The 16,724-nt window shown below is 36.5% G+C and overlaps 2 protein-coding genes across 3 annotated transcripts in view; one reads left to right on the top strand and one right to left on the bottom strand.

The window, feature by feature from the left end:
* Window positions 1-8,426, bottom strand: part of LOC100376265 (galactocerebrosidase-like) — a 39,252-nt gene extending 30,826 nt beyond the window's left edge. Inside the window, exons 1-2 of the mRNA XM_002734904.3 lie at window positions 8,272-8,426; window positions 6,445-6,513 (exon numbers count right to left, since the gene is read on the bottom strand). Of these exons, the coding sequence (XP_002734950.1) occupies window positions 6,445-6,513; window positions 8,272-8,424 (222 nt within the window). The 5' untranslated portion in view covers window positions 8,425-8,426. The remainder of the gene's footprint in view (window positions 1-6,444; window positions 6,514-8,271) is intronic.
* Window positions 8,427-10,632: 2,206 nt separating this feature from the next.
* LOC100376112 (E3 ubiquitin-protein ligase RNF38-like) overlaps window positions 10,633-16,724 on the top strand; it is a 42,004-nt gene continuing 35,912 nt past the window's right edge. The window contains exon 1 of one of the 2 annotated variants that reach the window (XM_006816677.3): window positions 10,633-11,604. In XM_006816677.3, the coding sequence (XP_006816740.2) occupies window positions 11,448-11,604 (157 nt within the window). In that variant the 5' untranslated portion in view covers window positions 10,633-11,447. The remainder of the gene's footprint in view (window positions 11,605-16,724) is intronic. The other variant, XM_085504297.1, reaches the window with a different exon arrangement.

The following is a 16,724-nucleotide window of genomic DNA, read 5'->3' on the forward strand; positions in this document are numbered from 1 at the left end:
GATTTGATTTTATCAGTACAGAGATACTCTCTACTGAGTTACCCTGGGTAAGATTTGATTCTATCAGTACAGTGATACTCTCTACTGAGTTACCCTGGGTAAGATGTTATTCTATCAGTACAGAGATACTCTCTGCTGAGTTACCCTGGGTAAGATTTGATTCTATCAGTACAGTGATACTTTCTACTGAGTTACCCTGGACAAGATTTGATTCTATCAGTACAGTGATACTCTCTACTGAGTTACCCTGGGTAAGATTTGATTCTATCAGTGCAGTGATACTCTCTACTGAGTTACCCTGGGTAAGATTTGATTCTATCAGTACAGAGATACTCTCTACTGAGTTACCCTGGGTAAAATTTGATTCTATCAGTACAGAGATACTCTCTACTGAGTTACCCTGGGTAAGATTTGATTCTATCAGTGCAGTGATACTCTCTACTGAGTTACCCTGGGTAAGATTTGATTCTATCAGTGCAGTGATACTCTCTACTAAGTTACCCTGGGTAAGATTTGATTCTATCAGTACAGAGATACTCTCTACTGAGTTACCCTGGGTAAGATTTGATTCTATCAGTACAGTGATACTCTCTACTGAGTTACCCTGGGTAAGATTTGATTCAATCAGTACAGTGATACTCTCTACTGAGTTACCCTGGGTAAGATTTGATTCTATCAGTACAGTGATACTCTCTACTGAGTTACCCTGGGTAAGATTTGATTCTATCAGTACAGTGATACTCTCTACTGAGTTACCCTGGGTAAGATTTGATTCTATCAGTACAGTGATACTCTCTACTGAGTTACCCTGGGTAAGATTTGATTCTATCAGTACAGAGATACTTTCTACTGAGTTACCCTGGGTAAGATTTGATTCTATCAGTACAGAGATACTCTCTACTGAGTTACCCTGGGTAAGATTTGATTCTATCAGTACAGTGATACTCTCTACTGAGTTACCCTGGGTAAGATTTTATTCTATCAGTACAGAGATACTCTCTGCTGAGTTACCCTGGGTAAGATTTGATTCTATCAGTACAGTGATACTTTCTACTGAGTTACCCTGGACAAGATTTGATTCTATCAGTACAGTGATACTCTCTACTGAGTTACCCTGAGTAAGATTTGATTCTATCAGTACAGTGATACTCTCTACTGAGTTATCCTGGGTAAGATTTGATTCTATCAGTACAGAGATACTCTCTACTCAGTTACCCTCATAAGATTTGATTCTATCAGTACAGTGATACTCTCTACTGAGTTACCCTGGGTAAGATTTGATTCTATCAGTACAGTGATACTCTCTACTGAGTTACCCTGGACAAGATTTGATTCTATCAGTACAGAGATATTCTCTACTGAGTTACCCTGGGTAAGATTTGATTCTATCAGTGCAGTGATACTCTCTATTGAGTTACCCTGGACAAGATTTGATTCTATCAGTACAGAGATACTCTCTACTGAGTTACCCTGGGTAAGATTTGATTCTATCAGTACAGAGATACTCTCTACTGAGTTACCCTGGGTAAGATTTGATTCTATCAGTGCAGAGATACTCTCTACTGAGTTACCCTGGGTAAGATTTGATTCTATCAGTACAGAGATACTCTCTACTGAGTTACCCTGGGTAAGATTTGATTCTATCAGTACAGAGATACTCTCTACTGAGTTACCCTGGGTAAGATTTGATTCTATCAGTACAGAGATACTCTCTACTGAGTTACCCTGGGTAAGATTTGATTCTATCAGTACAGTGATACTCTCTACTGAGTTACCCTGGGTAAGATTTGATTCTATCAATACAGTGATACTCTCTACTGAGTTACCCTGGACAAGATTTGATTCTATCTGTACAGAGATACTCTCTACTGAGTTACCCTGGGTAAGATTTGATTCTATCAGTACAGAGATACTCTCTACTGAGTTACCCTGGGTAAGATTTGATTCTATCAGTACAGTGATACTCTCTACTGAGTTACCCTGGATAAGATTTGATTCTATCAGTACAGTGATACTCTCTACTGAGTTACCCTGGGTAAGATTTGATTCTATCAGTACAGTGATACTCTCTACTGAGTTACCCTGGATAAGATTTGATTCTATCAGTACAGTGATACTCTCTACTGAGTTACCCTGGGTAAGATTTGATTCTATCAGTACAGTGATACTCTCTACTGAGTTACCCTGGATAAGATTTGATTCTATCAGTACAGTGATACTCTCTACTGAGTTACCCTGGGTAAGATTTGATTCTATCAGTACAGAGATACTCTCTACTGAGTTACCCTGGGTAAAATTTGATTCTATCAGTACAGAGATACTCTCTACTGAGTTACCCTGGGTAAGATTTTATTCTATCAGTGCAGTGATACTCTCTACTGAGTTACCCTGGGTAAGATTTGATTCTATCAGTGCAGTGATACTCTCTACTGAGTTACCCTGGGTAAGATTTGATTCTATCAGTACAGAGATACTCTCTACTGAGTTACCCTGGGTAAAATTTGATTCTATCAGTACAGAGATACTCTCTACTGAGTTACCCTGGGTAAGATTTGATTCTATCAGTGCAGTGATACTCTCTACTGAGTTACCCTGGGTAAGATTTGATTCTATCAGTGCAGTGATACTCTCTACTGAGTTACCCTGGGTAAGATATGATTCTATCAGTACAGTGATACTCTCTACTGAGTTACCCTGGGTAAGATTTGATTCAATCAGTACAGTGATACTCTCTACTGAGTTACCCTGGGTAAGATTTGATTCTATCAGTACAGTGATACTCTCTACTGAGTTACCCTGGGTAAGATTTGATTCTATCAGTACAGAGATACTCTCTACTGAGTTACCCTGGGTAAGATTTGATTCTATCAGTACAGTGATACTCTCTACTGAGTTACCCTGGGTAAGATTTGATTCTATCAGTGCAGTGATACTCTCTACTGAGTTACCCTGGGTAAGATTTGATTCTATCAGTACAGTGATACTCTCTACTGAGTTACCCTGGGTAAGATTTGATTCTATCAGTACAGTGATACTCTCTACTGAGTTACCCTGGGTAAGATTTGATTCTATCAGTACAGTGATACTCTCTACTGAGTTACCCTGGGTAAGATTTGATTCTATCAGTACAGTGATACTCTCTACTGAGTTACCCTGGGTAAGATTTGATTCTATCAGTACAGAGATACTCTTTACTGAGTTACCCTGGGTAAGATTTGATTTTATCAGTACAGAGATACTCTCTACTGAGTTACCCTGGGTAAGATTTGATTCTATCAGTACAGTGATACTCTCTACTGAGTTACCCTGGGTAAGATGTTATTCTATCAGTACAGAGATACTCTCTGCTGAGTTACCCTGGGTAAGATTTGATTCTATCAGTACAGTGATACTTTCTACTGAGTTACCCTGGACAAGATTTGATTCTATCAGTACAGTGATACTCTCTACTGAGTTACCCTGGGTAAGATTTGATTCTATCAGTGCAGTGATACTCTCTACTGAGTTACCCTGGGTAAGATTTGATTCTATCAGTACAGAGATACTCTCTACTGAGTTACCCTGGGTAAAATTTGATTCTATCAGTACAGAGATACTCTCTACTGAGTTACCCTGGGTAAGATTTGATTCTATCAGTGCAGTGATACTCTCTACTGAGTTACCCTGGGTAAGATTTGATTCTATCAGTGCAGTGATACTCTCTACTGAGTTACCCTGGGTAAGATTTGATTCTATCAGTACAGAGATACTCTCTACTGAGTTACCCTGGGTAAAATTTGATTCTATCAGTACAGAGATACTCTCTACTGAGTTACCCTGGGTAAGATTTGATTCTATCAGTGCAGTGATACTCTCTACTGAGTTACCCTGGGTAAGATTTGATTCTATCAGTGCAGTGATACTCTCTACTGAGTTACCCTGGGTAAGATTTGATTCTATCAGTACAGTGATACTCTCTACTGAGTTACCCTGGGTAAGATTTGATTCAATCAGTACAGTGATACTCTCTACTGAGTTACCCTGGGTAAGATTTGATTCTATCAGTACAGTGATACTCTCTACTGAGTTACCCTGGGTAAGATTTGATTCTATCAGTACAGAGATACTCTCTACTGAGTTACCCTGGGTAAGATTTGATTCTATCAGTACAGTGATACTCTCTACTGAGTTACCCTGGGTAAGATTTGATTCTATCAGTGCAGTGATACTCTCTACTGAGTTACCCTGGGTAAGATTTGATTCTATCAGTACAGTGATACTCTCTACTGAGTTACCCTGGGTAAGATTTGATTCAATCAGTACAGTGATACTCTCTACTGAGTTACCCTGGGTAAGATTTGATTCTATCAGTACAGTGATACTTTCTACTGAGTTACCCTGGGTAAGATTTGATTCTATCAGTACAGTGATACTCTCTACTGAGTTACCCTGGGTAAGATTTGATTCTATCAGTACAGAGATACTCTCTACTGAGTTACCCTGGGTAAGATTTGATTCTATCAGTACAGAGATACTCTCTACTGAGTTACCCTGGGTAAGATTTGATTCTATCAGTACAGTGATACTCTCTACTGAGTTACCCTGGGTAAGATTTTATTCTATCAGTACAGAGATACTTTCTACTGAGTTACCCTGGACAAGATTTGATTCTATCAGTACAGTGATACTCTCTACTGAGTTACCCTGAGTAAGATTTGATTCTATCAGTACAGTGATACTCTCTACTGAGTTATCCTGGGTAAGATTTGATTCTATCAGTACAGAGATACTCTCTACTCAGTTACCCTCATAAGATTTGATTCTATCAGTACAGTGATACTCTCTACTGAGTTACCCTGGGTAAGATTTGATTCTATCAGTACAGTGATACTCTCTACTGAGTTACCCTGGACAAGATTTGATTCTATCAGTACAGAGATATTCTCTACTGAGTTACCCTGGGTAAGATTTGATTCTATCAGTGCAGTGATACTCTCTATTGAGTTACCCTGGACAAGATTTGATTCTATCAGTACAGTGATACTCTCTACTGAGTTACCCTGGGTAAGATTTGATTCTATCAGTACAGTGATACTCTCTACTGAGTTACCCTGGGTAAGATTTGATTCTATCAGTACAGTGATACTCTCTACTGAGTTACCCTGAGTAAGATTTGATTCTATCAGTACAGTGATACTCTCTACTGAGTTACCCTCATAAGATTTGATTCTATCAGTACAGAGATACTCTCTACTGAGTTACCCTGGGTAAGATTTGATTCTATCAGTACAGAGATACTCTCTACTGAGTTACCCTGGGTAAGATTTGATTCTATCAGTACAGAGATATTCTCTACTGAGTTACCCTCATAAGATTTGATTCTATCAGTACAGAGATACTCTCTACTGAGTTACCCTGGGTAAGATTTGATTCTATCAGTACAGAGATACTCTCTACTGAGTTACCCTGGGTAAGATTTGATTCTATCAGTACAGTGATACTCTCTACTGAGTTACCCTCATAAGATTTGATTCTATCAGTACAGAGATACTCTCTACTGAGTTACCCTGGGTAAGATTTGATTCTATCAGTACAGAGATACTCTCTACTGAGTTACCCTGGGTAAGATTTGATTCTATCAGTACAGAGATACTCTCTACTGAGTTACCCTGAGTAAGATTTGATTCTATCAGTACAGTGATACTCTCTACTGAGTTACCCTGAGTAAGATTTGATTCTATCAGTACAGTGATACTCTCTACTGAGTTACCCTGAGTAAGATTTGATTCTATCAGTACAGTGATACTCTCTACTGAGTTACCCTGGGTAAGATTTGATTCTATCAGTACAGTGATACTCTCTACTGAGTTACCCTGGGTAAGATTTGATTCTATCAGTACAGTGATACTCTCTACTGAGTTACCCTGGGTAAGATTTGATTCTATCAGTACAGAGATACTCTCTACTGAGTTACCCTGGGTAAGATTTGATTCTATCAGTACAGAGATACTCTCTACTGAGTTACCCTGGGTAAGATTTGATTCTATCAGTACAGTGATACTCTCTACTGAGTTACCCTGAGTAAGATTTGATTCTATCGGTACAGTGATACTCTCTATTGAGTTACCCTGGGTAAGATTTGATTCTTTTTTTGATGGTGCTCAACCCTAGTTGAATTACTGAACTTGAGACTGTAACCAATCATGGTACTGCAATGACTACACTAACAGAGATCAGCATTCTATTCTAAAATCCTCTCGGATTCTTAAGGATTTGGTACAATTAAAGTTTTATACCTATTACAAATATTGTGACTTGACCTAACCTGACCTGATGTGAGTAAACCTGGTCCTCTCCTGAGCCGATTCGGCCTCATTTCTTTTCCTATATGATTAGAGCAAAATCAAACGAACGCAAGTTTTTTTGTTTAAGTTTACCCCTCTTTCAGAATGGTTGATTCCTTACCTTGAACAAGTAGTCTAGTATCTGTGATCTGTATGGTTCAGCATAGCTCACCAATAGTCTTGAAGTAGCCTTTATTGGGAGAAAATATAAAAATTTATCAGCGTTGATAAAACTATACACAAGAGTATGCTCACTTTCCCGATACACCCACTATCTTGAGAGCATGCCCGCTTTTTGAAGCCACATCCATTTTGTTGAAAGCATGCCTACTTTTAGAGACATTATACACAAGAGTATGTTAACTTTTTCAATACACCCATGTTTTTCATTGAGAATTGAGAGCATGTCCACTTTTTGAAGCCACATCCATTTTGCTGAAAGCATATGCCTACTTTCAGAGACATTACACATGTGAGCATGCTCACTTTTTCGACACACCCATTATATTGAGAGCATGCCTACTTTTTGAGGTCACACTAACTTTGATGAAAGCATGCCTACTAAACATTTATAAATATTTATACATTTCAAATGGTATTGTAAACAACTTGACCAATCAAAACCCACTGTTATCTTTTAACGACACTGGCTCATTTTCACAGTTTAATGTTCTGTGCTAAACTTAAATTTATTTCAGGGAACGAATCACTGTAATTTCAACACATTTGATGGGATCTATCTTTTGAATACATGGCAGTAAATCGACCAATGATTGAAGAAACCCTGTAAAGGCTTGTGGGTAATGAGCAATATCAAATGGTTTCTAAAGCCTTGGGTGACATTTGACCTATTGCGATGAATGAAGTGCAAGTATTTTTTGGGGTAAATGTTTTATAAATATTTATAAATGTCTATAAAACAAATTCACACCTTCAAGAAACCTGTGCATTTATACTACCTTGAATTAATTCAATTAAAAAAAAAAGAGTTGCAATTTAATTGATCTGAATTAAATTTAATGAAAATTGTACTATTATACTCTTGGCGCAACAAAGGCATTCTCTTAATTTTTACAGCTATTTATAAATTTCACAATTTAAACTGAAACAAGAGGTTTCTGCCGGCCAATTGAATAACACTGTAACGTTTTTAAATGACGTAGTTGCACACTGTGGATTCAACTGCAATTGAAATTTATAAATATTTATAAAAATGAAAGAATGCCTTTGTTGTGCCAAGAGTATAGGAATGAAATTAATTTGGGTTATTTTAAAATTCATTCCTATATAGGATTGCAATTTAATTTAATATCATGTTTACTGATGGCTCTCTTATGACTAAACTCACATTGTTCAGAGCATGCCCCATGTTTGAGACCATGCTTACTTTTAGAGGCGCAGCCAGCAAGGAGTCCAGAAGGACCAACTGCTCTATGAATTTTGAAAATTTTGTTTAAAAATGTTCTGGAGCTTCGCAGTCAAGCATTACTTAAGAAATCTGAAACTAATTCTTTACCCCCCCCCCCAAATAAAAATAAAAAAGCTATCTGAAGCTCTGCATCTTTTGTGGAGATTTACACCTACTTTATTCCAATTATTGTTGCGACTTAATAACGTCTACTCTTCAAGGACTACATATTCGTAGAGTGTAGGTATAGTGGGGTATTTTTGTGTATAAAACACACACAGCTGATTATATTGGACACGCCCCCTAAGTCCTCAGGTTGATCACCCAGAAATCCCAGATTATTGTAACCTCAGCCTCACGATCATTCTATTTTTGTTTCGAGCCCGCATTTACGTGATCGATGACTAATTAATTCCCAATCAATGTAATATCGATATTTAGAACGATTCTGGCCACGGTGGTTAAAACGGTTAATCGTAAACAACGAGTCCAGATTATAAATGAAGTTTAATGACTTTTGACAAGAGTTCGTATACTTACCCCGCCACCACTTATCGCGCCAATACCATCAAATTGTCTTCCAAGTCCGTTAGTGTCGTCGATGTCATACGCATGATGCGGCTGGTTAAAATAGGACGCCAACAATAACACTTGGAAAAAAAAAATCACCGGGAGAACCATCTTCACGACCATTATCCTCAAATGTATTACGTTTTAATCATGTGAGGGCGCACAAGGTTTCAACGGCAATGGTTCGTTTCATTTCATAACGTGAGGCGACTTCGATTTTTCATTTAGCTATAGCTGCCATTTTGCTCGCGTTCATGGTGCGGGTATCCGCTTTTGTAATGCGTTTATTTATTAAACCAGTATATTTTATGGATGAAATGAAAGAACATGCCATTAATAACGTTATTTTCAGAAACAATAGAACATGCAAGAAACCCCAAATTTACCCTCAAACACATGGCCCAAATCTATCATACTATGTACCATATAAGTTATAGTCAGATTATTTTTCAGTAAAATTATTGAGGATTCCTTTGAAAGTGATTATGTGATTTCGGGCGTAAATAAAAATTACTGCAAGAATGAGCGGAACGTCAATATTGCGGTAAGAGACATTGTTTTGCTGACAAAATATATATAGCTGCATTACCAAAAGTGTTACCACGGGAAACAAATGCTACATTGTGAGCAATATAGACGTATCATTAGCAAAACACTGTCTTATACTATAATAGTGTCGTTCTATTCTTTCTTGCGATCACAGTAATTACTGTATATCGTAACTAACAAAATAATCTATTTCTAGTAGCAAATTTAATGGAAAGTAATTGACTCAAGTCCTAGTATTTAAGAAATTTGGCAATACTAGTTAAACAGGTTAACATTAACTAAACATCAAACATTTCTTGCCAACTGAACCCAGTCCCTGACACCTCAAGCGTCGAGTGAGTGAACGAAACGTTTACATCTTACGTAGAACCCTTAGTAGGTATAAACACAGTCCCTCTAGAGGGACTGTGGTATAAACAAACTGCTTGATAGCACGCAGATGACCACTGTGACAGTGAAAATAACAAATTTGTTGATTTATTTTTAATTTAATTAGACTGAAGGCAATGGGAGAAAACAAAACAATAAATCGGTTATTAATAAACGATGCATTCATATAGTTCAGTTATATAGCTCAGTTTGAATAAAATGTGGATAAAGAGACATTTAAAATTCGGCGTTCCTTTGAATCTGAGTAACACAATTTTTTTTAAAGCGGGGAGTCGTCAACTGCGCATGCATCAGATGGCCATAGCGTGTCATTGTTTACAAACAAGCGTCAACCCATGAGCCTTTGCGTTTGTAGCGTGTGTTGTTATCGTCGCTTGGGACTCAATTCCCGCGCGTGCGCAGGTGAAGACCCTCCCGCTTTAAAGAAAAAGACAGAATTTGCATGTAAGAAGAACTACAGGCATTCATTATTCACCGGATTTAAATTTCACTATTTTTGATGATGAATAAAATTAAATTCACGTCGACATGAAAAAACAACATAACTCAATGTTTCCCTGGCAAATTCGTGAACTTAAAAGTCCGGTGAAATTACCAAAACATCAAATAGTGAAATTAAATGCCCATGCAAATTAATGGTTTTACATTGGTAGTATTAATGCATTTCCTAAACCATGCTCGTGTATATATACCAATTATCTGTGCACCATAAAAGCGGAATCTGATTTTACCAATATCGTTCAAGCACCGCAGAGGTCATAAAATTATTGCGAGCATGTAGCCATCAGCCCTACTAACCTGATTTCCTCACCTACAAAGACATATAAGGGTTACTGGTCATTTAGGGTATGGGACAAATGAGTGTATTCGCATCGTCATGACGATGGATTTGGTCGCATTGATTCTGTCCATTTTTTTATATTATTATTTTTGTCTTTTTGTCTTTCGCTCTTGGCAATTTATTATTCACAAAATCTCACCGCGCGTTCAAAAGCACTCAAACCGACTCAAAGCCTGGCATCTCGGTCGACATTGGCAATATATATATATATAAAGATAATGTTTCTTTCTGTTATTTTCCGTGTTTTCCATTTTTTTTTCTATGCAGATCATTAATCTATCCACAATGTTTAAAAGTGGGAATAAAACGCCTATTAATTTCACATTATTTTCCATGTGCCAGTTATGATATATTAAATATTGGGCAACCTTGATATTAAGAGCAAACGCTTTAAACCTAAACCTAAAAATACGTAGAGGATGTTCATTGACTTGGGGTTCGGAGTTCGTACGACGTAAGTCATCACGTAAGTGGATATCCTCGGCGGAAGTGACGTACTTCGGGCATAGGCGACCGGAAGTCAAATGTTTCGCATAAAAATACACCCTGCCTCTGATTGTCATTCATAGCTCTCTATCATACCAACCATTCCGCGGGGTAGAATTTTCATAGAATCTGCTTATTTGGAGGACTTATCCGCGTTACTGGACCGTCGGAACAACCACCCCGTCTCATAACGTGTGGAAAATCTGGATGATTTTCAATACAACGTCAATTTGGAGGTAAACACTCGAATTTTCTGCCTTTGAATGCGCGGCCCGGTTGCCATTTTGTGATTGTGTGCCGTGACTCTCCATGAGCTGGTTTACACTTTGAGCATACTTATCGACGGATGTCGTCAGTGACTTAGCTCGAAAGACACGGGATTCTATTTTGCATTTGTTTTTGCCTTGCCTGCACCACGCAAAGATAAACGTTAGTGGTATAGTGTGGATTCAGCTTGGCCGTGTCGTGTCGATCGTTATGGTTTACGTTTGGGAGTTGCCATTTTGGTTTCGTTAGAGTTTTTTCCTATGTACGGAGTTTGAGTAGTGCTAGTAGTACACGTACAGGGTTTAATTCAACAAATAAACGAATGGTTTAATGGACAGCTCGTCATTTAAACTGTTGTTGTTAGGGTAATACACAACGTTATATCTGTGATCGCCGACTAGTAATGCCAATCGAAACACAAGAAGCTCGCATAATATAACTCCGTTGTATGACACTAAAAAACGTTACACTCCGCTGGGGGTCGTGGCAGACGGCATATTTTGTTGAGGAACATGTCGCCGAATCAGGCGATAGAGGGAATTTTATTGATTTACCGAGGTTTTCAGAAGATGCTATGAACTTTCCACCGAATCGCGGTGTTTAGTGCAACGCAATGAGTCAAAGAACTGCTTCGTCTAATTTTCGCCGGCTCTCTCTGACTCCGCCATCACCGTCAGATTTGTTTGGTGATCTTCAACAAGTCCACTCCCCTAACCCAGGTCCCGGGGGTTATGATCTTAGGCACAATACTAGAAGGAGATCATATCAAGGTAAAAATGTTAACACCTAATATATTTTTCCTCTCCTATTTAAAAATTTAAGTTAGTCTCGTAATCAGGGGATATGACAAAACCGTACTTAGTGATATGCTTTTTGTGGAAAAAAACATACAAATACTTGTTTTGTCGATGATTATTGACATACGTTGTCAAAAAGATTGTTTTATTAAGTACGACCTTGCCGCAGATCACATTATGTATTTTATTGTGCCAAATAATTTAAGCTGTCACTGTGTTGTTTGGGGCATCAGCCACACACCATGCCTGGTATATATAAAATTATATAAAATTTAATTTGAGGGCAGTTTTACTTTTTGTTGTGTTTTAGACATGGTGGTTATGAGACCAAAGTAGGTGGTGGACCTTCGTCTGTCAGCTTATTTGAATTGCCCTGCATCCTGCTTACATTCTGCGGTTCGCTTAGGCCCTATGTGTCTGCCCTGCCCGCCTGTGGCTTTGATGTACTACCGCACCTTTTTACTTGTTTACAATTCATTGACATTACAAAGCTTTTCTTGCTTGCGGCACCGTTTTCATTACAATTTGGTAAAAGAAATTACTGACTGTGTCTGAGATTGTCAGATCCATAAAATATCCCTTTAACATTGAGACTTGATAATGAAGACCCTACAATTAAGGTTGCTCTATCCACTGCTATTTTGGACAGACTTGCCACTAGATTGGACAGCTTGCAGTGCATTCTATTGGTGTGGAGGTAACATAATCCACCTCAACTCATTTGCATTTATAAGGACTTCCCTTGTTGCAAGCACCCCTATCTTGCCGATTATGAAGCAGCAGATCTTTGGATATGGCTCAGTTTTGTAGTTGAGTTTCTAGTGGGCTGGAGTTTTTTCTTTGTCACTGGTCACTCACCCCATATTGTAGTAATTGGTGAATGGTTTGATATTCTTGTTGGAACTTGGGAACGCAAAAACAGAACTTTGATAAGATATTCTTCTCAACTTGAATTGGGCTTATCAGTACATAGTTTCGAAGTATACCCGACCCAACTTTATATTCAGCAAGCTATCTAATTTACCTAACAGTGGTACCTAATTTGCATATCAATGCATTAACACATTTTTTTGTTACAATAGCAATATTTTCATATTAATTAATACTAATTCCTTTGTTTTATAAAAGTTTCAAATAGAACCCACTAAAACAGTGAATATAATTATACTAATAAAAGTAGAAACGCTAAATTTACTTAAACAGGATACAACTGTAAATCGCTTTATTTTTCACGAGACAAATTTTTGCAAGTCAGAAAATATTTGTAAAATTTTGTTAATGTATCAGTTATGATTACGCAATAATGAATAATGCAATTTGTCCCCAAGAACTCTCTTAAATTATCAAAAATTAATTGCGCTAAAAATATAGCAGTTTACATTCTTGTGCAAGTAAACCATGTTGTAAATGTTTTTGATCCCAAAATGTATTTTCTGAGAAAAAGATTGGTATTTATTTTTTGCTTTTTATGTTATACTATCAACACAACAAACCCATTCCATTCATTTTAAATATTTATTTCAAGAACAGTTGGGTCCAACTAGTCAATCTAAGAGCACAGTGCGCAATTATGTCATTTGATAATGTTTCAATGTTATTCCACGACCAACCTCTTGTTTCAGTTTGAATTGTGTTATTTATAAACTTATAGGAATAGGTTTGTTGTGTTGATAGTACCATGAAATGCCAAGCAAAACAGGAATCATTAAGTTTCCCATGTCCCAAGGTGTAAAAAGGCCATAAACTACCGGTAAATAAAAAAAAAAATCTCTTAAACTCTGAAATAAACTTTACAATCATATTTATGTCCAGCTGTCTTCTATATGTCTAGTTCAACAAAATGATGAAAAAAAGTCAACAAAATTGCCCCCCCCCCCCCCATACCATGTTTTGATTCAGGGATATATTTCTATATTTGATATTTCAATATAGTGTTAAAACTACATAATTAAAGTTGGTGATATCTATTGTAAGGGTTAATTATTTAGTCCCAGTTTTGGTATACCGGTACATCATGGACAATAAATTTGGGGTCTAACTGAAGCCATTTTTCAGACATTATTTGATCGATCACATTTTAACTTAAAACCCTCATGTATGATGACTGACATCGATTTTGAACAAATATGGTTGACTGGCAGCCATTTTGGTCCTAAAATTTACTAAATTCTGCTACTTTAAAATAGTAGAATCCATTTCACAGAGATGAACAAGGGGACTTCATTCAAAATTTATAGCATGTTCATTTGTATTGAGTTGAGGTGCATGTCGTATTTTTTTCGATATTCAGACAAAACTGGCCGACTAGTAGTTATTTTGTTTTTATTCATTTCCATGCCGATTCCTCATTACTATATATGATTCAGTTGAAATTTTGCACACAGGTACTGTTCTCATAGGCAATACCATAGATATCCATGCATGTTTTGCTGAAATACAGTGACAATGATTCTGTTCTATGCTGGCACACATATAATGCATGGAGCCCTTTGGGTTGACATCTACTGTAGAATCTGTATTAAAAACCGCGGCTTCTATTAAAATGGTACAATGCAACAGAGGGGATGCGGCTTCTATTAGAGCATCTACACATATGAGAAATGATAAATTTTTGGTTCTCAATTCTTCAAAAAGAATGGATGCGACCATAATTAGAGATGCGGCTTTTAATACAGATTTTATGGTACATCTATATGTTATGTGACTTGCAATGAACATTGAGATTGACTTCTGTTAATACCTGACTGAGAAATTGCATTACTTGTGTCCTCGGGTGATACTTGAGTAAAGTAATATTATATTTTTGTATCCTATTCCTTGATATACCTTTGGTATACAAATTAATAAAACAAACTTTTCTTCAGAGGAAAGCCTTTAGCTTTCAGGTTCTCTTTTCAGCTCTTTGCCTTACAAGTCCCCGATTTGATTATTTCAAATGGATTTGATTTCGCTATTTTTAGCTGGAAGGAGAAATCAGCAGAAATTAGAGTTATCGATGTCTGACTTATTGCAAACTGTGAAAAATATAATACCCGACTACAACACTTCGGTGAATCCAGTTACAAATTCAGCATGAAATTGAAGATTGGTTTATCAATCAAGTTTTGAAAGTTAGATTTCGGTAGGTTTATGGCAGGTCAAAATATCGTATCGTATTTGCTGTATTACTTAAAGTGTAATGTGTTTTTCTTGACTTTTGGTCAAAATAAGTCATAATATAATGATCTGGCGTTAAGATAAACATAACTTTTGGTTCGTGTGGACTTTTATTAGAGATGCACATCTGTATATAGTAAATATGGTATATACATAAATTTACAAAAATTGAAAAAATTAAATATGCCACTTAAACTTGAAATTTGCAATTGACTTCTGATAATATGGTATTACCTGTGTATTGTATATAGCATTGTCAGTGCTGCTTTTCTTCACATCCTATAGGGACTCTCACAGTTTTACTACATCAAATTTGTAAAAAAAAAAAAGCCCAGTATCAAAAAAATAACTGCTCCTTATTTGTCAACAAATGGAGCTCATTGATATGATCAAACTTGAACTTGCAACTGTGTCATTATTTACATATGAGTGACATCTTAGTTTGATGCAGCGCCCTCGATGTTTTCTTTCAATATATATTGAGAAATTGCAATACTTGTGTCCTCAAGTCATACTTGAGTAAAGTAATATTATATTTTTGTATCCTATTCTTCGATATACCTTTGGGTATACAAATTAATAAAAAAAACTTTTCTTCAGTGGAAAGCCTTTAGCTTTCAGGTTCTCTTTTCAGCTCTTTGCCTTACAAGTCCCCAGTTTGAATATTTCAAATGGATTTGATTTCGCTATTTTTAGCTGGAAGGAGAAACCAGCAGAAATTAGAGTTATCGATGTCTGACTTATCGCAAACTGTGAAAAATATAATACCCGACTACAACACTTCGGTGAATCCAGTTACAAATTCAGCATGAAATTGAAGATTGGTTTATCAATCAAGTTTTGAAAGTTAGATTTCGGTAGGTTTATGGCAGGTCAAAATATCGTATCGTATTTGCTGTATTACTTATAGTGTAATGTGCTTTTCTTGACTTTTGGTCAAAATAAGTCATAATATAATGATCTGGCGTTAAGATAAACATAACTTTTGGTTCGTGTGGACTTTTATTAAAGATGCACATCTGTATATAGTAAATATGGTATATATATAAATTTACAAAAATTGAAAAAAATTAAATGTGCCACTTAAACTTGAAATTTGCGAAAATGTAAATATAAATGAGTAATTGAAATTGACTTGACGTTATTATCTTTACGCTGATATCGCTATTGACTTAGCGTTATTGCATTTACAATAATTTTGAATGTGGCCACACTTCAGACAAAAAGTTGCAAATTATTCCAATCTTTCCAGATGGGTTGATAAAAACAAAATTAAACTTGATGGTTAAAGTCAATGCCACAGGCCTAGATTTGTTCGGTTATGGTTGCCATTTTAGGGAAATATGGGCCTGGATGATAATACATTGAAGTGCCATTATGGTTAGGAAGTCATGGAATATGATTTACATGGCTAAGGACGTTGTTAAATCAGCACTTAAAAAGTGAAATTTATTGTTGAGTTTGGTTACATTTAGTCTGTATTAGTTACTTACCAGTAATGCTTTGACAGTAACCAGTGTTGATATTATTTTTAAAAAATTTGTATGAAATGACCAAGGTGTGTCCAATTTTTATTGATTTAATATACATAAATGTATTTTTTGGTTTTTGTGCTCTTTTATTAGATATACGCTTCTTACAGACCAAATACAGTAATATGGCGTGTCATGCTCGTGGGGTTCACTTTGTCTAGGTTAATAAAGCCAAATCAAAATTTTGTTGTGACTTTTTATATTTAGATATTTCATTCCACTGGAGATTAAAGCTGATTAAACTGGTCCTGTAATAAAAAAAAAGTATTGGCCATATCAGCAACCATGCTATTTCACTCTTCTGTGTGTGCCTTAGCCATATTTACAATTAGTTATAAATGCAGGCAGGGGGGGGGGGTCTTATTATATGCGGGAAGACCCTCTAGCTTAGTGTGGAAATTCAAT

This window comes from Saccoglossus kowalevskii, chromosome 10, assembly GCF_978046115.1.
Source record: "Saccoglossus kowalevskii chromosome 10, keSacKowa6.1, whole genome shotgun sequence".
In the NCBI taxonomy this organism is placed as follows: domain Eukaryota; kingdom Metazoa; phylum Hemichordata; class Enteropneusta; family Harrimaniidae; genus Saccoglossus; species Saccoglossus kowalevskii.